This window comes from Marmota monax, unplaced genomic scaffold (assembly GCF_021218885.2).
Source record: "Marmota monax isolate L192 unplaced genomic scaffold, Marmota_monax_Labrador192_F-V1.1 WCK01_AAM20220418_F8-fsc00424, whole genome shotgun sequence".
In the NCBI taxonomy this organism is placed as follows: Eukaryota; Metazoa; Chordata; class Mammalia; order Rodentia; family Sciuridae; genus Marmota; species Marmota monax.
The window spans coordinates 272,235-296,507 of record NW_026695015.1 but is presented as its reverse complement, the minus strand read 5'-3'; the positions used below and the strand labels follow the sequence as shown (position 1 = coordinate 296,507).

The following is a 24,273-nucleotide window of genomic DNA, read 5'->3' as shown; positions in this document are numbered from 1 at the left end:
ACATTACCAAAGATAAGCACATTTAAAAGTCCCTGATTAAATCTTTAAAGTTTCTTTTTCTGTTTTAAATTTATTATAAGGATGCTCAAATAGAATTTTGAAATATCTAATCAATAATTCATAGATTTCATGGTTGGAAGGCATGTGAAGAGTATCTGTGGTTTACCTTGGGTTTGTAAAAGCACAGTTCATCAGTCATGGAATAAGATATTTACTTCCTGAACTTTCCTCAACTGGCATCCTGTTATACTCCTACTTGTATGAACAGAGTAGGAATTTCACTTATTCCAGTATACCATATGTTTGGATTGTCACAAGATCTCATAGTTGTATGTTATAACGTTTGTTAAGATTGTCAGTTGGGACACTTATGCATTTGCTGTGAAGTTATCTCTATATTTTTATGTTTACCCTAAGAAGTAAGTTTTCCTCATCTCAAATTGTATGTTCCTGTTCCTACTCCTGGGACGTGTATGATAAATTTAACTTTCCTACTTAAATATATATTTGTATGAATTCTTTTGGTACCAGGGATTGAGCCCAGGGCCCCTTAATCACTGAGCCACATACCCAGCCCTTTTTATATTTTATTTTGAGACAAGGTCTTGCTGAGTTACTTAGGGCCTTGGTAAGTTGCTGAGGCTAGCTTTGAACTCACAATCCTCCTGCCTCAGTCTCCCCAGCCACAGGGATTACAGGTATGCTCCATCACTCCTAGCTATTTGTATGAATTCTTGAGGTAGAGATAGATAAACTAAAAAATTTGTATCTTTAAAGCAGAGACTCATAGATCCTCTATGTACTCTGTTGTACTAGTACAAATAGGCATTTGATAGACATTCAGTAAATATTTGTAAAATTCATGAACTAAAAGTCTTGCTTGACATTTTTTTTAATTATCAAGATTTTATTTAGCATGACAATACAGTTTATACTGGTAATAAATTAATATGTACAGTTATAAAAAATGTTTGGTGCTATCTAAGAAAAATGTTTCTTAATCTTTGAAGGATATGCAAAATCCTTTAAATAGCTGACTTAATTTTCAAACCCAGAAGTGTGGTAACATTGTTGATGAAAACTGGAAATTCTATTCCCTGTAATTCATGATTCAGACAGTGTTGAGTTTATAACGGTTTCACTTGCCCTATCTGTTCTGGCAATGTCCCACAACTGAATGGGAACTGGTAGCTGGAAACTGACCCTATTTCCTATACCTGTACAGTGAGGGATCCACTGGCCTGGCCTCAGACTCCAGAGCTAATCAGACAGAGATTGGGTTAAATTGGTTAGATTGGCGTAAATCACAGAGGTGTTCCACAAATGTCTGTGGGAATAAATAAGGCACAAGCATCACTCAGAACTCGAGTCATACCTGAAAACCTTGATTTTACTTTCTGCTTACTATAGGATTCATTCCTGGTATGTAATATTGTAGTTCTAAAACTTAAGCAACTCAGTTGATTTAAAACAAAATCATTAGGTCTGGGGATATAGCTCAGTTGGTAGAGTGTTTGCCTTGCATGCACAAGTCCCTGTGGGTTCAATCCCCAGCACCACAAAAGAAAACAAAAAACCAACATTCCTATTATTGCAATATTATCAACAGTCACTGACTTGTATTTCTTGTTGTATTTCTTTTCTCCTGGGATGTTTGAACTTGGGCAACTTTTCATCAACAGCAGAGAGAGTGTTTATGTTAACACCATCTACAGTGAGCTTGAAGATAGTTCATTTCTCTTTGCAGGTTCCTGCCCACCGGAGTCAACCTGTACCCTACTCTGTTCATCTGAGCAGTCACTTTGCTTTTCAAAGTAGTGTGGATTATTTCTGGGCTGACAGTGTTCCTAACAGCAGTGAGATTTCATCATGTCATGAATATGCCATATAATGTACCAAGTACAGCTAGCATATAATTTTTAATTTATTATGTTTCAGCCTAATAGTTGCATATAGCCATGCTGCTGCCAGGTTTAAAAAAGAAAAAGTCCACTTGTTTTAATTTAAACTTCAAAGGAGTGTAGTTTATTTATCAATCAGTACATACTCTAGCAGGCTTTCTAATTGCAGGAGCCATACCCAAAATAACTTGTCAGATATCAGTACATTTTCATACACACAGCAAAGTTGTGTTTGTAATGGAAATTTTCCAATTTTCTTTTGATTATAATTTCTTTCTACTCTCAGCACTCTAGCAAAGGAAGACTAATAGTCTATCTTCATATATTTCTCTTTCTCCCTGGCAACATTTCTCTGGTAGGAGTGCATGTTTGGTTTGGTTGCATGCTATAGAGGCTTATTAGATGTGTCCACATGGATATATTTATTCAGAACAGGCCTTCCATTTTCAAGTTCATTCTCTATTATAGATACTTTGCTTTTTAGGAGTAGGGACACAATACTGTGATAGGCTAAAAGCACTGGCACCAGCCATATAGTCTTGGCATTAACCCCTCTCTGAAATGCAATTTCATTGGTTATATCAGAAAATAACCAAAAATCTAGACACAAAAATATTTGCTTTGATCTGGTAAAATAAAGCATTCATTTACTAAGTTGGCTTGTTTGCTTCCTTCAGGTTTTTTTTTTAAATCTAGTCATGATTTTTAAAGAACATAAGGAATCTCTACTTCTTTGACCATTTCACTTTAGACTTTTCTTCCTTATTCACTTACCTGTAGCAATGGAGAAAATATAGTCAATCTTTTCTCTTTAATACCGCAATAGAACTCTGTCCATGAAGTGTAACACAAATGACATGCTGAACAGCACCTGAACATTCTAATATTGGAGACTGTCTTGGTGATGGAACCAGAAGGGCAGTACTGAGGAAGTAGTGGATTTTTATTTAAGTTAATATAATAAAGCTGATGGTCAAATTTCAAAGAAAGCTAATTTTAACCATCTTAGTAACTAGTTAAAAATATAATCTCTTTTTAATAAATCCTAATGACTGAGGTAGATGATGCTGTTATATCAGATACTGAATTAGGTTTAAGGTATAAAAATGATAACTAAGGGAAAGAAAGCACTGATTTAAAATTATCTTCCTTTAAATTCAGGTGGATAATTAAAAATGTTTCCAATTCAATGTTCTAAACATGAAATCCAGGTATGACATGTCTTGGGCTCACTTTTGTATTTGAAGATGAACTCAGCAGTTGGTGAAAGGACCCATGGGCTAACAGAATGACAAACCACGAAACAGCTGTCCCCATGAAAAAATCAGTTACTCTGCATTTGATATTTCCATCTGGGCTCATTCTCAACTGTTCAGGATGTGGATTCCTAAAGCATTTAAGTAATTTTTTGTTAGTTGAAGGTGCTGGGGCTGTTTCTCCACACATAAATTGATCTTTGTCATGAATCACTTTCTTATGAGAGAACAGCTAGGACATATTGCCACATCTTCCCCATTCTCCAAATCTTCCTTGGTGATGGAAAAGTTATCCCCACACAGGCAGGTGTAGAAATACATTTCGGAGTTATCATATTGTAAGTCCTTGATCTCTACCTCATTGTGAAACACTGCCCCATGGTTGTTGGGGCTAGCAAAAGGCTGGTGCCCCAGTGGTCCAACACCGCCTCTGTTGGTCTAACTTCTCGAATGCCATCTGGGCTTGCTTGATACACTTTTATTTCTGAATTATTTCTGTTTTTGTAATCTCTTACATGTGTTGTGATTTTTCCTCTTCCCTCTCTGGCAGGTGTTATGATGCTACAACTTTTGGAGAAAGTGATTGAATTGGAAAATTGGACAGAAGGGAAAGGCCTCATTGTTCGTGGGGCAAAAAATACTTTCTCTTCAGGATCTGATCTGAATGCTGTGAAAGCTCTAGGAACTCCGCAGGCAAGTGTTATGTGAATTATGCTTTAGGTTGTACATGTCGACCAGACGTTTAAGATATTTATATTTTACTTATGTGGTTATTAGAATGACTTGTACTCTTAAATAGCTTTCTTAGAAACTAAGATCTGAGTATTGGGAATCTCTTTTTCAAGGCCATTGATATGGCATATTCCTGGGTTAATTGAACCTTTCACATGGCAGAAGAAGAAAGCTCTGAATTTAGAATCTTGGGTTTAGGTATAGATCTGGCCCATAACTGAGAAAATTAAGAAGGTTGGCCTTTTATTCCTCAGCTCCATGGAAGTAGTAAAATCTACCTCACAGATTTTTGGAGGCTTGGGATGTCTACTAAAATACTGCTTTGTAATCTGGAAGACTATCATAAGATTTTAAATTAGTGATATAAATTGGTAACACTAAGATGATAGGTTAAATTCAAGATCATCACCTTCTTTCTAGAAGTCAGGTGAAATAACTACTCCTTTTGTAGCCATTTGTTTTGCTTCTTAAAGGTTAAGGTACGATAATATGAAGGACTGAAAAAAAGGAAGGCCAGGAAGATTAGTAATGACCAAAGGTTATAATTAAAATCATCAAGACTTTTGAGTTTTTTAATTGTAAGCTCCCTAGCATCTCTGATGAGGAGTTTGACAAGGTATACATAGGCACCTAGCAAACTGACACATAGTAAATTTCAACCAGTATTAATGATTTTAAAAGTATGCTTGTGAATTACCTGTTAGAGTAGGAATCCTAATCCTTTTCCATTATCAGTCCTCAAAGGAACTGGTTTTTCTTGAATTCAGCCCACATTCCATAGGTCAAAAAGAAAAAGAAAAGAAAGGGAAGGGAAGGGAAAGAAAATGAAGTGAAAGGAAGGGGGAAATGAAAGTAGGGAAAAAAGTAAGTAGTATTTGTTATCCATTTAATAATAGTGGGTTATGTGTAGGTATTTAAGTTTTAATGATATTTCACAAGTCTCATACCAGTGTATGTAGTATATTATTCCTATTTGCATAAATATGTAAGAGAAAATCTCTTCTGATAAACCAGAGCATTGATTTTGATGGAATTAGATTTGAATGCTGGTTTTAACACTTTCTGGCCAAGCAATTGGGCAAAACACTTAATCTTTCTAAGTCTGTTTTCCTAATATAATTTTTAATTTTTAGTTGTAGATGGACACAATACCTTTATTTTATTTATTTATTTTTATGTGGTGCTGAAGTTTGAACCCAGTGTCTCACGTATACTAGGCAAGAGTTCTACCACTGAGCCACAACCCCAGCCCTTATTTTCCTAATCTTTAAATGAGGATTATAATACATATTTTATAGAGCTATTGTAAAGATTCAGGATAATATATAATAAAGTGGCTACTAGCCCTGTGTTTGAAAAAGTTGGCTTTTATTTTTATTTCAAAGAGTTTGAGATAGTAATAAACCTTATTATCCTTGAGATGATGTGGAATTACAGCACCACTTCTAGACTTAAATTTGTAATGTGTTGGAATGGTGAGAACTTTAACCTGGAAATTTGAAGGGATGGATTGTTTCCCAAGCTTTATCAGTAATTAACTGGGTGACCCGCAATATATGAAAATAATTCATCTGATTTTATATATATATATAAAATATATATTTTATATATATATAAAGCTTTTACATATATGTATAAACACACATCATTGTCATCTCTAGAATGGTTGTATTACTATTCACCTTAGTTCACAAAAGATACTATCAAGATAGAATGAAATAATAGATTATTGTGGGCCTGATATAAGTTATGTAGGAAAACATCTCTAAAAAGATGAATTCTAATTCTACTTTCTTATTTTCTTGTAGTCAGAAAGTTGTTTCTGTCTCTTTAGATCATGTAGCCAGGACTTTTTTCCCATATGTGTAAAAGACAGAGTGGAAGTATGTGCGTGTTGTGTGTGTTAGGAGGGGTAGGAGGGGTGTATAAATTATTGGTATGATGTGAGTCATGTTGTAACAACATTTATTGAGAGAATTTTTGTCCAGACTTAGGTAAGTTTGCTCTTTGTAGTATAGACATTTTCCAAGTAATATGCTATCATCAGTGTCTGCAATAAATTTGTTGATTGATAGCTGAGAACTAGAGGTGTCCATTGCTTCTTGCTATATGCATCTTCCAAGTTTCTTCAAGAAAATAAGGAATTGCAAATCTGCTTTATAATGAGTATGCTTAAATTCCAGATTAGAATTGACCTATTTTGTTTAAAGCATTTTTCAGTATAAATGAATTCTTTATTGTATTTCTATGAAGTTTCCCTAGTCATAGTATAAGAAATATATATCATAAAAATAATATTAAGAAACATAGTATATATGTATAGAGGGTATTTTATCACATTTATTCTACAATTAACAAGAACTAGAAATGATATATGTAAAGTTTCTGACAACCATTTTACATGTAGACTATATTCTTATGTACTTGAGAAATAGCTATAAATACATGTAAAACTGAAATTAAAAATAGCTTTGGGGCTTACGAAGCTCATGCATGTATATGAGTTGCAGCTATCTGTTAAATACATTGTACTCTTACAGTTGAGTTATTTGAAGACTTTTTAACATGACTTAAATGCAAACTGTTTTCTCTCAATGGGGCACTTTATCCAACATACTGACTCTTTGTTGTTATAGATGCATCATTAGCATCTGCTTATTTGGTGAATTTGCCTTTTCTGAGAATGATGGGGTGATTGGAATATTTGATAATTTTAGTAAATTGTAGTACATTCCCTTGTAATTATAATAAAATGCTTTAAAGTGATTATTAAGTGAATTTTTTTGAAAAGGGTAATCATTTAGTATTTTTGTCACTGTAATTTTTCAATCTTAAAAATGTTTACTAATGAAAATTATCAAATAAAAACAAGAGACTAATAGAATGAAATCCTCATGTACCTATAGCATCATTAATAGCTATTAACATTTATTGTATTTGTATATCTTTACTATACTTTTTTTCTCCTTTCAAGTGTAACTGATCCCTTAAAAAGTTGGTTTCATTTTGGTAGCCTTTGTTTAATGAACAGGAGAAAAGTTCCAACTGTCCCTGTTAGGCAATTAAAATTCTTACTATCTTACAGACCAAGTAATGGAATAACATGATGAAAGGATTAGCCCTGAAAAGTTATGGGAGGGAGAAAAGAATAAAATGGCAACAAATAATGCAGATTTTAATCCAATTATAAGATTTGGAATTGATCACCACAGATGTTGCATGAACTGTAAGGAGTTTTCTTTAGAGAGAGGAAGTAATCAGACTCCATCTATAAGCTTCATGGTGTAGAGACTCTACTCTTTATGTAATCTTCTACAGAGTGTGTAGGTACATTTCTACCTTTCCAATCACCATTTGAATCAAATAAAACAAGATTTTTTTTCTTCCTCATTCCTTATGGAAGAGGAAAATGAAGTTCATAGTTATGATTCTCTTAAGTTCATGTTGTTATTAAGGGGTAGCACTAGGATTCACACTCAGCTCTTTAATTCCCATTTGGTTTTGCCATGCTAAGTTTGAGATGTTGGCAGAATGCGAAAGTATCTACTAGGTTTTAACATTTAGCTTAAAAACAGTAGTTGAAGTCTTTGGAAGTGGATGAATCTTCCAAGGAAGAAAGTATAAATAAAAAACAAGAAAGAATCGTGGATTAGATTTTTGAGAACATGTGCATTTAGGGTATTAGCTGAATAAAAAGAGTTAGGAATGAAACCTAGAAACGAATAATCAAAGAAATAGGAAGAGAATTGGGAGTATAAAATTTTGCCATTAAACTGTGAGGATCAGGATAAAGAAACTGGTCAGAAAAATGTACTACCTGTTATGGAGAAAGAGAAGACAACAGAGAAAGAGAAGTCATTTAATTTGATGAAGAGACTATTAGAAAGTTTGAGGGAAGTTATTTGGGAGCAGGTTGAAGGCCAGATCATACTGTGTTGACCAAAGTATGTGAGGTGAAAAAGAATATATAATACATTTGGACTACTTTTAAGACATTTGCAATTTGTGGAGATACCAGTATAAAAGCCTTAGGCGTACAGAACATGAAAACATATTACAACTTTTTGCTTCTTCCCTTCCTCCTTTTATGTGTTTATATTCATAGGGTTAATAGGTGGGTGTATCTTATGCTTCTTCCCCCAGATTACCCAGAGTGGAATGCTTCGCTGTTCTAGGTATGTGATCTGACTCTCATACCTGCTTCTTGTTCGTCATAATCTCATGCAAAGCTGAGCTCAAGAACCTTTAGGACATCAAGAGTAAAATACTGCATTATTTGAATTTCAGACAGCATCAAAGGGTTTTAAATAGAAATTTCATTTTTTTTAAGTTAGATATATTTTTGTCTTCATTGTTTATACTAAAAGCTGAATTTTAAAAATATTTCTTAGGTAATACATGTGTGTTATACCTTTGTTTTATGCTTATTTTTATTTAAAGGATGGAGTGGCCTTATCCATGTTCATGCAAAACACCTTAACAAGATTTATGAGGTAATGTATCTTTCTTTTAAATTTATAATTTCTAAAAGATCAAAAATCTCTCTTTACTATTCCATTATTTATACCAGTTAAAAAATAATTACTAATTTTCAAATTGTGTATATTCTAGTGATGTGTGGAGAACAGTCATTTAGTTGCTAATGAAATGTACATGAGTACTGAAGAAAAGAATTTAGACCTAGCCCCTTTCCCTAAGGAGCTTATATCACTAGGTATATTAAGGAATAGACATGGGGGGAGTCAAATACTGATATTAGAGCAAAATATAGACAGTGATCTATTAAAAACAGATAAAGATTATCACATATTTAAGTTAGTAGAATATGGAGTGGAGTGAATCCAGAGGAGAGAAAAAGAATTAAAGATTGGAGAAGACTACAGCTTTCTGAGAGATGGATTTACTTTGCATCTAGATGAAGAAGAAAAGGGGAGACAATTCTTTTATGCATTTGGACATACAAACTGACATATTTGGGCTAATTAACTTTCTACTTTCACATTCTGATTATAGGCAATTTAAAAATTATAAAAACTAAGGAATTTTATATTTAAGCATACTTATTTATTGGTATTCATCACTATTTTTGTTACTCATTATATCTGATAGAGTGATTGAATTATAATATTACTATTCTAAAATACTTTTTTTCATTATCTTAACTCCTGAATTCATCTCTTTCCCCTATTATGCCTGACTTTTTCTCAAATTCATGTGAAAAGTTATTCTTTTTTAGACAATCTTTTCTACTTGGGAGCAGTATGTATCAAGGAGCACTCAGTTATTTTACATCTGCAGCTTCACTTTTTGTTTAGAACCTATAAAAAAATTCCATACTTTTAAAACATTTTAGACTTACCATGTAGTAGTCACACATTCTTACAAACAGAAAAGGTAAAAGATTTATTTTATAACACAAAATAATGTCTCCACATAGGATTAATCTGTGGATCATTTCAAGCACTAATGAGAAGATTTTTGAGGAACCTTCAGTATACAGTTTTGGACCCCTATCTTCTAGATCACAGTTTCCACCATGGCTGCAGCCTTAATTTTCCTACCCTTAAGTAATTTTAGTAAAAATGGACTAAGATGATATTACGTTAAATTATTCACAGTTGCCAGCTTTTGAGAAGTCCCAGGGGCTTTAAATTATACAAAAGCATCCATATTTGGAATAAAGGTATAATATGCTGTCCTTTCAAAAGTATATTATAAGGGAGCTATTTTGATAAACTTACATCCTATTTAGCATGAATTTTTGTATTTTTAGTGTTATGTTGTTTTTTTCTCAAGGTGCATAGATTCAAGGTTCTACTGTCCTTTGATGTGTTTGCTATAAACACAATGCAATAATTTTGTTTCAACTATATTTTAAGATTTTTAAAAATATTAAAAAATAGAAATATTAACATCCATTTGTTTTTCAATACACAGACTTCCTTTAATTAGTGTTGCACTAATTCAAGGTCGGGCATTGGGTGGAGGAGCAGAATTTACTACAGCATGTGATTTCAGGTAGGATAAGCATTGCATTATTTCTTGTTTAAACATAATTAGCATATTTATTTTCTGCCTTCATTTCTATATTTAGTATATTCTTAAACAAGATAATAAATTAGTGAATATTATCTTTTTTGTCAGTCATTATAGTAGATAGTTTTATTTTAGTTTAATTACTATTTTATGCCTTGAAAAAATTAAAACACAATGATTTTGACTAAATCAAATTCATATTAGCAAAACCTCTAGGAAGATAAGTCAGAGAAATGTAAAACTTAAAATCCAAAAGCATTACACATGAAAAGTAAACAGCTGGAAAAGAAAATAGAGGAAAAACCTGTTCTAACTATCCTCTTAGCAAAAAAAGAGGTTTTCTGAGATCCATTATATGTCTTTAATCTGTGTGATTCATAGCAGCACTGTAAGGCTTTGGGGAAGATTAGGGAATAAAGTTAGAGAAAGTTCGTTGGGATTGATAGCTCTTCAATCTCTAGAATTATTCTCAGTATTGAATAGCTATACTACTTAGGAATGACCTTTTATAAAATCTAATGCTTTACATTTGTTTGAAACTGCTTTCTCAACACCATTCCCAAGACCTTTAAGCACAGCTGTAAGGAAACATTAGTACAATAATCTCTACAGACTCACACACTTATGCCTCTTTATGTAAAGAGTAAAGGGTAGAATATAAAAGGGTGATTGGATAAAATGGTGAAATAAAATGGTACAATAATAAAGAGCCTGAGCATCTGAGTTCAGTAGATTTAGGTCATTCTCAGTTTGAGACTTTTATCTGACTTTGAGTAAGTTACTATTTCACCTTTTTAGGTCTGTTTCTTTATCTGTAAAATGGAATATCTCCCTTAAATAGATAAGTATAAATGAGATTATGATTATATAGATTTTATCATAATTTTAACCTAAAGTACATACTAGTGTACACAAATGTTATTTCTTAGAATCTTAAAACTATCTTATACTAATCTCTTTTACAAAACTGCCAATACTTTTAAATTCATTGTCCTTTCATTTGGGTTTTTCTATTCATTGTACACTTGTCCTAGCTAACAGAAGTGCACAATAAATGGAGATCTGTAGTCAAATTTTGACTTGCTTTCAGACACTAAGGAAAAAACAATTCTTCTCTGGCATGTAGTACCATAGATATTTCAGTATATTGTTATATAACATTTTAACAATTTTTAAAAGTAACTTTATTGTGGTATAAATTTAAAAATTTATTGATTTTAATTATGTAAGTTAAATTTGGATGAATGTGTACATCTATGTAACTATCTTCACAATTGAGATGTAGAACATTTTTATTATCCCCATATGTTTGCATATGCCCTTTCCCATGATGGATGAGAGCAGCTGTGACACCTCTTTGTAATTTTAATTTGAATTTCCCCAACAACTTGATGGTGTTGAGCGTCTTGCTTTCTGTTTATTAGTCAGTTGATCAGTTGATATATCTTCTTTTTTGGTCTTCAAAATCTTTGCCCCCTTTTATAAGTTGAATAATAGCAGTTATTTATATATACTTGATAAAATTATATGTCAGATAAAATATTTTTTTAATTTGTTCTAATTAGTTATATATGACAGCAGAATGCATTTCAATTCATTGTACACAAAGGAGAACAGTTTTTCGTTCTCTGGTTGTACACAATGTAGAGTCGCACCATATATGCATTTATACATATACCTAGGGGTAATGATGTCCATTTTATTCCACCATCTTTCCTTTCCCCATGCCCTCTCCCCTTCCCATCCTCCCCTTTGCCCAATCAAAGTTCCTCCATTATTTCCACTGGCGCCCCCCACCCCGCATTATGGATCAGCATCTACCTACCAGAGAGAACATTGGACCTTTGGTTTTTTGGGATTGGCTTACTTTGCAATATATTTTTTTTTTTTTTTTTGAGGTGTGCATACATTTGAGCTTTATTTGATACTGATGAACAGTTTACCAAAACAATTGTACCGATTCGCACTTCTGCCTGCAGTGAGAATTCATTTTGTTCCACATTCTCACTCTCTCCATTTGAAATTTATGTCTTTTTTTAAGCCATTGTAGTGAGTACATAGTGGTACTCTAGCTTTCATTTGCATTTTTGTGATGATAAGTGAAGATAGTAGTAACTTTTTATATGGTTGGCCTTATTTTACTTATTTATTTAGTCACTTGAATGTTCTCTTTGTGAGGTGTCTATTCAAGACTTTTGCCCATGGGGGAGGTGGAGGGGGGATTATCCTTTTCTAATTGATTTGTGAGAATTCTTTGTATGTTCTGTACATAAGTTCTTTGTTGGATGTAGGCATCAAAAATCTTTTCCCATTCTATGCTTTACATTTTTATCCTCTTCCTGGTGTTTTTTTAAAAAACAAAGTTCTTAAATATAATTTATCATTGTATGTTTCTTTTTCCAACTAGCAATTTTTTTATCCTTTTAAATAAGTCTTGGCCTACTCAAAAATTATGAAGATGTTATCCTATATGTTCTTTCTTTTTTTTTTTTTTTTTTTTTTTTTTTTTTTTTTAATTTTTTATTGTGGGTTGTTCAAAACATTACAAATTTCTTGACATATGATATGTCAAGAAATTTGCAATATATTTTTAATATATAAATATTGTGAATATTTGCTCCTAGCCTATGGTTTGCTTTTTTATTAGTAGCAAATTTTGAAGAGCAGAGAATTTTATTTTTTAAAATGTTTCTAGGTTCTCTGTTTAAAATAATTAGTCTTGTGAAAAACTTGCAAAAATCATACATATAATTCCTATATACCTTTCACTCCATTGGGGATTGAATCAGGGGCTCTTTACCACTGAGTTACATCTCCAGTCCTTTTAATTTTTTATTTTGAGACAGAGTCTCACTAAGTTGCTGAGGTTGGCCTTGAACTTGTGATCCTCTGACTCAGTTCCCTAAGTAGCTGGGATTACAGGCATGCATTACCACACCTGGTATTCTAATATCCTTTTACTGGTCCATGATCTAATCAAGAATATATTTTACCTGATATAGATATTGTTACCCCAGCTTTCTTGCGATTAACATTTGCCTGTTCTTTCATTTTAATTGATCTGTATTGTTTAAACTAGAGTCTGAGAGACAACATACATTAGGTGTCTTCCTTTATTTTTTTTTTTCTTCAGAGTGATGACAGTCTTTGGATTGTTCAGTAGAGTAACATTATGGAGTATTTACTCTATATTTGTAGACAGTGTTATTGATATGATTGGGTTTAAATCTACTATATCAAAACTTATTTTTTATTTGTCCCATCTGTTTCTATCTTCTTACTCTTTTCCTGCCACATTCTAGATTATTTTTATCATTCTATTTTCCCTCTACTATTGACTACGTGCCATATATGAAGATTTGTTTATGATTTCTTAACAGTGTGAACTTTGGGATTTTAAACTTGTCACAGTTCAGCTTCACATGATATTATATTAATTGCATAAGATATAAGAACATTACAATATAATTGTAGTTCTCTTTTTCTGTCCTTTATGTATTGGTGATATACATTTGCTTTCATTTAACTCCACAATCACCATATTTTTGCTTTAAACATTTATCATTTAAATCAATAAATATAATGAGAGTCAAATGTCCTTTTATTTATTTGTATTTTTCTAGAAGGAATATTTGGGTTTAAGCATATTTTGATTTGTGACTAATTCATGATGATGACTCACCTAAAGAAACTCTTCTAGTATTACATATGTTTTGTTTTATTTTGTTTGAATAGTTTTGGAACTCATTTGTTTCTAAAATAGCTAGACCTAAATAAATACCTGGATGATGTTTCTACATTGATTTTCTAGTTTTCTGAGAATAAAATGAAAAGCTAGGGAAATGAAAGCTAGGAATTCTATCTTAGGAAACTTCACATAAAATGTTTTCCATGGACCCTTGATTTAGAAACCCTGTTTTTAAATAGGTATTTCTACGTATGTAATATTTTGTCATTATGTTTGATATATTATTGATGGTTCTTCTGTCTACTAATTTAGTCTGATAAGGCCTTCTAATATTTTAGTTTTGTGTATATAAAACATAAAAGTTGAGTTTCATGACGTGTTACAAAGTGAGAACCTTATGTAACCATGATTTAGGTTAAGAACTGGAGCGTTGCCAACACTTTTGTAGTCCTCCACCTACCCTTTAGTCACAATCCTCTCATTTCCACTAGGGTTAACCTCAAATATGGTAATTCCTTTATTGCTTTCTTTTATGGTTTTATAAAATAAATATTCCATAACAAATATTTTATTTTTTCTATTTTAGCTTCATAGAAATAGTTTCAAGGTTTAATAGAAATAGTATGAAAAAGATTCAGCTAACACATGTAAAGTTTAAAATTTATCACTCAAGTTTTAGTTTGTTAGTTCAACCATGTCACTTTATACTCACAGAGATTTATAAATAGTTTCAGTGTATGAGACAATTTACCAAGATCCTAGGTTCTTTGAAAATTACTAATTCCTAATTTAACAGATTCTAGTGCACAACGAAAAATGGTCATTTTGTTTGACAGTGCCCTCTGCTGTCATCCATGCAGATTGCATTAGGATTCAGCTACTCTATTCTATGAGCAGTCATTGACATTATGGATGATGTGAGACTAAATGGGAAATTGGTCTATATGTGAAAGGATAGAATACTTTCCTCATTTTATCTGAAATGCAGGTACTTATGAAATATACAATTTAAATATATAATTACATAGAGTATATATTTTTTTAAACTGTATGTATATGTTACTGCACTTCAAAATTCTCTACATAAAAGTAAATGCAAATTAAGACTTTGTAGATGTCCTTTGGAGAAAGTGAAAATTATTTAGAATCTACTGTTTATCTTCAAGCATTTATTAGACTTTGGCATCATCCTTCATATTCATTCCCTACCTGTATTTGGGCATAGTTAGGGTTTAAGACAAAAGGCAAAATAGCAGGTGAAATAATCCAAGAATATTTAACCCCTTGATACTTATAAATTGCCATATTATGTTAACCTCTAACTGAAAGAAATATAACATGTCTCAGAGTCTCATTAAATATTTAATTTTGTTGTATGTGAGACTATTGCCCCCTGGTTACATTAAGTAATATATCAGGTATATTCACAGAGTAGAATACAGTTTCCAATAAAAACATGTTCATCTGTAGACTAACTTCTCTGTAAGTGGTGTCTTCATTCATTAAACATTTTTTAGCATGTACATATGCCAGGCACTGTCATTCACAAAACATTTATGTTTTAGGTTTTTGTTCTGTTTTTCTAGTTGAATGTTTCTGTTATTTAAAAAAAAAAAAAAAAACAATGGTCCACAACCAATTACAATAGTCCCTTCCATAGAGTTTTGCTTTCCGTGGTTTCAGCTACCTGTGATCAACCACAGTATGAAAATATTAAATGGAAAATTCCAGGAGTAACAATTTACAGGTACTGTGTTACACATTGTTGTGTAGTCTGATGAAATCTCATGCCATCCTGCTCATATCTACCACGGATGTGAATCATGCCTTTGTCCGATGTATTCACACTACATATACTACCTGCCCATTGGTGAGTTGCATATATGTAGCTTTAGTAGTGGTCTAACATTCTCAGATCAACTGATATAGTATCCCAGTGTTTGTATTCAAGTAATCTTTTTTTTTTAACTCTATAATGGCTCCAAAGCACAAGAATAATTATGTTGGAATTTTATTATACTATATTATTGAAATTTCATGTTCTGTTTCATTAGTCATCTTTCTTAATAATTTCACTATGCTTAATTATACATTAACCTTATAATAGGTATGTATGTATAGGAAATAACAGTATATGTAGGCTTTGGCATTGTCTTTGGTTTCAGGCATCCATCAGGAGTTTTTGGACCTAACCTCAGTGGGTAAAGGGGGATCACTATAGAAATTAAAGTGATTAAACTGATCCTTCACCCTGTATGTTTGAAAAGAATTGTTCCCTTAGACGTTTTTAAAACCACATACCAAGAATAATTGTAGTTCTTAAAAGAGGCTAATAAAGCAGATTGCTTACTGAATGATGTACATTACTAGGAAGTGATAAATCAGTACAACTCCTCTAGCTGATATTTTCCCCTGTTTTATCAGTACTTTATTAATTATCTTCTATGACAAGTTGCTTTAATTATATTCATAGTTAAATTCTAAGAAAATCTGTGTCAAAAGAACACCAACATTTTTATTTCATAGCATTCAACTAAAATGGTAAGTTCTTTTAAAAAGTATATCTATTGGCCCTCTTTAGCTTGTTTAACTTTCTTACTCTGGAGAATTGCCTAGAATTTACTCAACTTATATTTCTACACTTTTCCATTTCCAATGCATAATACTTCAGCAGATGGAAATATACTTAATATGAATTTACACAAGAAATGAGCCCAGATGTCATACTAGCATTGTCCCTTCCTCTCCAGAAAAAACCCCTTTAAGTACCAGCTGATAATAGATTTAATGAATACATATGTCAGAAACACTCAGGTCTACTTGGCATTAGTAAGTAGACCTTCATAGTAAATTATATTTTGTTGAGTCATTATTTCACACAAAATATTCCAAAAGACAATGGCTTTTTAAAAGCATTTTAAAAACCAAAAGGCTATCTTCTGCATTAAAAATTGGCATTTCACAATTGAAAAATTAAAACAAGATGACTTGAAAGTAGAAGACTGGTAAGAAGAATAAAGGCACAAGTTGTGTTTAATAAAAAAGGAAGAAGAAGAGGAGGAAGGAGAAAAAGGCATTCCTGCTGGGCCCAGGGGCACATGCCTGTAAGACCAGTTACTTGGGAGGCTGAGGCAGAAGGATTGCAAGTTCAAGGGCAGCCTGGACAACTTAGCCAGACCCTGTTTCAAAATTACAAAAGGATCAGGGATGTAGCTCAGTAGTAAAGTACCCATGCAATCAATCCCTGTTCACCCTGTCCCCCCAAAAGCATTTCTCATTGCCCAGAACCTAGTTGCTCATCATTATACTTCCATTATGACAGATTTCCCTGAGTGCCAGGGATACGGAATATTTTTCCTGTATTTGTTGGCTATTATATTTCTTATGAGAAATGCCTGTTTACTTCTTTTGCCCATTTATTGATTGGGTTATTTGTTTTTCTGACGTTAAGTTTTTTGAGTTCTTTATATTTTCTGGATATGAGCAGCTGGAGCAGCTGGCAAAGATTTTCTTCCATTCTGTAGGCTCCACATTTAGTTTTTTCCTTTCCATCCTTGTTTATTGAATTCTCTCTCTTGAATATATAAAGTTTGTAGTAAAAAAGCTGTGTAATTTGGTATTATTAATGGTATCTCATAAGAAAATTGTAGAAATGATTGCCCAATCAAAGGTTAAATGAATAGTAACAAATTAATGAATATTGTTAGTTATTACAATTTCTCTTTCATAGGAAATAGACCAGCCTTGCATTCCCTTTAGCGTGTTTCATTAGCCTTGACAACAGAGCCTACTGTTAAACCTTTGAATTTTTGCCAATGGGATGGATGAGGAATAAAATTTCAGCAGTTTTATATGCATTTCTCTAAGTGCAGTTGATCTTATTTTCATGTGTCTAAAAACCATTTTTTAAATCTTTGTGAATTACCTACTCATATTTTGCTTATTTCTGTGTAGAATATTTTATCTTTTACCCTTAATTTTTATGTTTTGAAACCTTTAGTGATATTTGTCATCTGTGATACATTTAAAAAATATTTGCCTACCTGGCCATAAGTCTTCTGAGTCTGCTTATTGTTTTTGCAATGCAAGCCTTTTTTTTTTTTTAATGTAGTCATGTCCATCAATCTTTTTTTTATTGCATCTGAATTTTATGCGGTAAAAAGCCCTGCCTCTTTCCCAAGTTATAGAGAATTCACTTACGTTTTATTCTAGTATTTGAGTAATTTTATGGCTTAATCTATAACCTATTTTTAGCTTATTTTTATGAATGATGTAAATAATGGACTTATTTTATCTGTTTTTTGCCAAATGTCTGTTTTTCTGCAACACTATTTTGAAAGGACTTCTGTGTTTTAGTGATTTCAGACACACCTTATCATGTGCTAGATTTCCACTTGTAATTGTATCTATTGACAGATTTTGTTTTGTTCCAATTCCAATTTTTCTGTATTGTTTTTAATGCCGTGATAACTATGCATAAGGTCTTATCCACCTGAAGATTATTTCCTGAAAATAAATCCTATAAGTTGTACAAGTACTTAAAGACTAAGAGAATATTCAACACTTTTGATATGTATTGCCAACTTGTCCTCTAGGAAAGATCCTACCAATTTATACTAACACCAGCATTAAATCAGTGTTTATTTGAGCAGATCCTTTCTTACAATGAATATAATCCTTTTAAATTTCCCTTCTTTCAGCCTACACCATTGTGTTAATGAAGGGAGCCTCATGAGGCCAGTCATCTGAGGATTGGGAATGAAAAAGTTTTAGGGGTAATCTTTAGTTTCTTTCCTTCTGTTTTCTATAATTTGTCTCATGATGGGTGACAAATAGAAAGTAAAAGGGAAGAAGGTGCCAGGAAAGTATGTGTGCAAACAAATAAGTATTTATGTTCAAACATGATTTTAAAGTATTGCTTGTTGTCAGAGATGCTAATTATGTGGTTTTCTATACCATATTTTCTCCAAATCAGCAGTTTGCCTTGTTGTCTTTGACTCTTAATATGCAATGTAAAAGGACTAGCAACTTCTAGCCTTAGACATTTAAATCAGTGATTAAAACCTTTAAATTTATGACATCCCATTGCTAGTTAATTTTATAGTGTCAATGCTTTATTTAAAAACTTTCAAGTACTTATTTGGTTACTTATGTTATTTCATTTTGTGTCCTTTTACTTTGTTATAATTTATGAGGTATGGTATGCAGCCAGTCTAGTAGCCAGACTAGGATTCCAAGCCAAGCAGTCTGGCTACATAGTCTATGCACTTCACAGCATAGTTGAATAATGTCCCAATTCAATATGCATTTCTATCCTCATCACCAAGTTCACTGTGCCTTTCATCAACACCAAACATTTTTATAAACTATTTTTCTTGTATAACTTTTACTAAAAATTTCCTATTTTAGTAAAATTTGATAAGTTCTTTTTGAAATTGTTTTTCTTGACTACATTTGGTAACCCTAAAATGTAGACTTAATTTATTAGAAAGTAGTAAGTAGCACACTGAATGGTTTTCCAGGTATCAACTTCGACCTTCTATCACCAGCCAAACATTAATAGTCTTTCTCTAGTTATACACAGTTTCTCATATAACACGCTTCGATCCAGACAGTAACAAGAAACATCCACATTTGATTAACTTCATCTCTTCTCTCCCAGGATGTCAGAGGAAATTTTAAACATTGCCAGGAAGCTTACATAATGAACAACCTAAAGACACTTATAAGTATTTCCTTTTCTTATACAAATAAGGGGCTTTAATATGATCTTATAAATTGAGTCTGTAGTAAGTCTATAGAATTACAAGAGCTGTCTTCTATTGTTTACATGAATTGATAGATTATCTCTTGCAATAAATTATATTACAGGTAAAACTACATGAAACCCTAGAATTAGTCTATACTCTTGTAAGATGAATGAATAGTTTGTTTGTACATGTATCTTGCTGATGATATCATGTTTTCTTAAATTAGGTTTTCTACATTTAAAATGTTATAGATTATAATATTTAGGTCAATTCCCTTAAGTCCTTAAAAGAGCGTACTATAGGGATACTGCTACATCGATGTTTATAGCAGCACAGTTCACAGTAGCTAGATTGTGGAACCAACCTAGATGCCCTTCAATAGATGAATGGATAAAAATATGTGGCATTTATACACAATGGAGTACTACTCGGCACTAAAAAATGACAAAATCATGGCATTTGAGGGAAATGGATGGCATTAGAGCAGATTATGCTAATGAAGCTAGCCAATCCCTAAAAAACAAATGCCAAATGTCTTCTTTGATATAAGGAGAGCAACTAAGAACAGAGCAGGGAGGAAGAGCATGAGAAAAAGATTAACATTAAACAGGGACGAGAGGTGGGAGGGAAAGGGAGAGAGAAGGGAAACTGCATGGAAATGGAAGGAGACCCTCATTGTTATACAAAATTACATATAAGAGGAAGTGAGGGGAAAGGGAAAAAAAACAAGGGAGAGAAATGAATTACAGTAGATGGGGTAGAGAGAGAAGATGGGAGGGGAGGGGAGGGGAGGGGGGATAGTAGAGGATAGGAAAGGCAGCAGAATACAACAGTCACTAGTATGGCACTATGTAAAAAAGTGGATGTGTAACCGATATGATTCTGCAATCTGTATACGCGGTAAAAATGGGAGTTCATAACCCACTTGAATCAAATGTATGAAATATGATATGTCAAGAGCTTTGTAATGTTTTGAACAACCAATAATAATAAAAAAAGTGCTATGAAAGGTTACCCTCTAAATGTTCTGTATTTCTCTCCTTGTTAAACAATTATGTTCTTCTGTCACCAGTGATTTCTCATACTTATTTACTGTGTATCAATACAAAGGCACACCCTAAAGAATAGCTGTCAGTTTGATCACAACAAATAATTTTACAAAGATTACCTCAGGATTTGTTACAATCATGAAATAGTATTTAAAAAGGCATTTTATTTTGTAAAATAGAACAAAGGAGAAAGAACATGGTATGAAGATCATAATGAAGAGTCTTCTTTAGAAGCAAAGAATTTTTAAAATGTGTTTAAGTTGGTAATAAGTTTTGTTGTATAAACCGTATACATTATACCAACACCTAGGACGTTAACTAATTTTTTCCCCCAGCACTGAGGATGGAACCCAAAGTGCTAGGCAAGCACTCTATCACTGACCTACCCTGCATAGCACAATAACCAATATTTATGTTCACTTAAGGTTCCTAACACAGTCTTTTACTCCATTGTAGGCATAGTTCTGAACCAACATCAGTGTGAATTCCACAATTTAATTGGAACAGTGACATAATTCATTCTGTGAAAAGCTTCATAGGACTGGGCTAAATATTAACAATATTCCTATCTGCAAGGCTGTCAGACATTATTATTTCTATGATTTGAGTCCTTAAATTTTTGACAGTTTGTGATGTCAGTACTCCTCTTAACAATTTATGGCTACATTCAGATTCTTAATGAGACCTGTTAATTCTTCTGCCCCATTTAAAAATGATTTATCAAAACTATTTTCTTTTTCTTTTTAATATTTTTTTAGTTGTAGGTGGACACAATATCTTTATTCATTTATTTACTTTCATGTGGTGCTGAAGATCAAACCCAGTGCCTCACACATGTGATGCAAGTGCTCTACCACTGAGCTACAGCCCCAGCCCCAAAACTATTTTCATAGATCTCTCTCTTCTGGAGTATTTCTCCTATAAAGTGTCAAAAACCTCAAGATTGTTGTTCTTTGTGCTAAGAGAACTAAATCACCTGGTATTTGAACGTTTAACGTTTTGGAAAGCAAGATTTAAGGTCTTCTTTTTGTAATAAGTAGTTTGAAAACAATCATTTTTCTTAAAAAGTTAAAATTTTGATATGACATTTAGTCAGAATGACATTTTAACATAGTGAAAGCATGCATTCAAAAACTCATTTGGTATTTTCCTAACTATATAGGTTTACTCAGTCTCTTAATATTATAAAATGTTCCTAGGCAAACATGAAGCCTTTTGCTATGACCACCATTTTTTTTAAACTAACTCCTTTTGTTGTTCCTTTTGTTGCTTATTAATCAATGGTCATACTCATAAAAATCCCACAATTTGGGGAAAAAGAACCCCTGCTATAGGAAATCACTGCTATCAGTCTAACCCAGATGACTACTGGTGTTTTTACTGGTATCCCTGTGCCACAAAGTTAAAATTTTTGAGTACATACAACACATACTCTCATTTAACTTTTGTTCCCTGGATTTCTTCATCTATAATGAGGATATTTCCATACCTCATATGGTTGTTCTGAAGGATTAACATAAGCTTCCTTAAACAACTGGTATGTGATATTAAATGCTAATTTTAGTCTATACAGCAACCAGAACAACTCTTACAAAATGTGAGATGCTAATTTGTCAAAATCCCTTTAAGAAATTTCACAATTAAAGAATGAAGTCTGGGGCTGTAGTTATGGCTCAGCAGTAGAGCACTTGCCTAGCATGTACAAGGCCTTGGGTTTGATCCTTAGCACCATGTAAAAATAAATAAAATAAGGGTATTGTGTCCAACTATAACTAAAAAATATTTTAAAAAAAGAATGAAGTCTGAGCTCATTATGGAGGTTTGTAAGTCTGCTCCTCTGATTTTGTTCTGTGTTACTCTTTGCTTTCTCTATTCCAGTTACACTGGCCCCATCCTCAGAGATACAGAGCAGTCCTAGTTGAAGACTTTTGCATTTGGAATTGCTGCTTCTTGGACACTTTTTCAGATTTTTGCACTTCTCTAAATGTTGAGAACATATGTATTCTCATTCATTAATTCCTTGCCCCACTTTGTTTTCTTTATAGCACTTATCACTGCAGATTGTGTGGTGCCTCTCTCTCCAAGCACAGAATTTTATTTTGTTATAGTCTTCAAGCATCTAAACACTACCTGACATTGGCAGTGCTCAGTAAATACTTGCCAGATATTGGGCTATAAGATGAAATTTATTATTTTTTTCCTGAGGACTTTGAAAACCCTAACTTACTATGTATTTTGTGTGTGTGTGTGTATGTTTGTGTATATGTATGTGTGAGTGGATACAAACATACCGATGCCCATACTTTCACCTGTTCCGGGTTTTTTCATTAGGACTCTACTCACTTTAGAAAAAAATTGGGCTTTTAGAAATAAACATAAATTTGCAAAGTTAAGAATAAGCAAGCACATGTTAAAACAAGTAAATATATTAAAAATTTTAGATGGAGTAACCTCATCTTTCTAATATTCAGTTTTTAATATTATGTATCTACCTAAAAAGAACAGTGATTTCATGTCACATTATGAAGAGGTAATACTTGATTATAGTACATATATGTAGTTATATTTTATCCTTTTTTGCTTTTGCAGGTTAATGACTCCAGAAAGTGAGATCAGATTTGTCCACAAGGAGATGGGCATAATTCCAAGCTGGGGAGGGGCCAGCCGGCTGGTTGAAATCATCGGCAGCAGACAAGCTCTCAAAGTGTTAAGTGGGGCCCTCAAACTGAATTCAGAAAAAGCTTTAAACATAGGAATGGTGGAAGAGGTCTTGCAGTCTTCAGATGAAACTAAATCTCTAGAAGAAGCACAAGAGTGGCTAATGCAATTTGTCAATGGGCCACCAGAAGTCATTAGAGCTTTGAAAAAATCTGTTTGTTCAGGCAGAGAGCTGTATTTAGAGGAGGCATTACAGAATGAGAGAGATCTTTTAGGAACAGTGTGGGGGGGACCTGCAAATTTAGAGGCTATTGCTAGGAAAGGAAAATTTAATAAATAGATTTTAAAAATGTTTATGTACTACAAATAAATCTTCAATGATTAATATATATGAAAGTTAAATGATACTAAATATGATAGAATTACTTTGAAGTCTGCTACTAAAATTCAGATTTACTTTTCTTATAATTTTTTGCTTAAAATTATTTGTCAATTCCTAAATTCTCATAATAGTTTTTAATCTATAACTGAAGATAAGCTTGCAAAAGGAAAAGCTTCTACATAAAACCTACTTCTGGAGCTGTTTTTCATAAATGTTTTGTTCTGTCTTACCTAGAAATAACTTAATGAACTCTGTTATTCAAAAAAAAAGTGGGCAGGGATCAAGAGAATATGAAAATAAGAAAAGGTATAATTAATCATTTCTGCTGTAAGCAGCTCAAGTAAAATTAGTGAGAAATGACCCTTTGTTTTAAAAAAAATCTATTAATCAATCAGTGAGGAGACATGATATGGAACATCAGCTATCTAAATTATTCATTCTTTTGTTTCCTGGAATTTCTGTTTTAAAGATGAGATGTAAAGATTAATGAAGCATCCTATAACAAATCTGCATTTTTATACTAGATTTGTTTTTCTGGAAAACAACTTTTCTTCTTTTGTAACTAGCTATTTTTTAAAAGTAAATTCAATAAAAATGCACAGCTCAAACTTTTATGATCCTAGTAATTTACTTCTTTAAAAATGTGTTTCAAAGAGTTAAGTCCCAATTCTAACCTTTCACAAGAAGAAAACTTCAAATTAGTGAGTTTTTAATTCTTGCTTTTATTTGCTATTATATTTAATTCCATTTGAGTCATAGTAAAACTACCTTGCATATCCTAAATCAACATGATCCTGCTTTTTGAGTTCCAAAAATATAGT

At 32.4% G+C, this 24,273-nt stretch overlaps 1 protein-coding gene across 6 annotated transcripts in view; it reads left to right on the top strand.

Moving 5' to 3' along the window:
- The window catches only part of Echdc1 (ethylmalonyl-CoA decarboxylase 1), a 33,780-nt gene extending 9,716 nt beyond the window's left edge, over positions 1 to 24,064 (top strand). For all 6 annotated transcript variants that reach the window (XM_046427601.1, XM_046427598.2, XM_046427597.2 and 3 more), the window contains 4 exons: positions 3,708 to 3,850; positions 8,330 to 8,382; positions 9,827 to 9,907; positions 23,002 to 24,064. In XM_046427601.1, the coding sequence (XP_046283557.1) occupies positions 3,708 to 3,850; positions 8,330 to 8,382; positions 9,827 to 9,907; positions 23,002 to 23,410 (686 nt within the window). In that variant the 3' untranslated portion in view covers positions 23,411 to 24,064. The remainder of the gene's footprint in view (positions 1 to 3,707; positions 3,851 to 8,329; positions 8,383 to 9,826; positions 9,908 to 23,001) is intronic.
- The last annotated feature ends 209 nt before the right edge of the window (positions 24,065 to 24,273 follow it).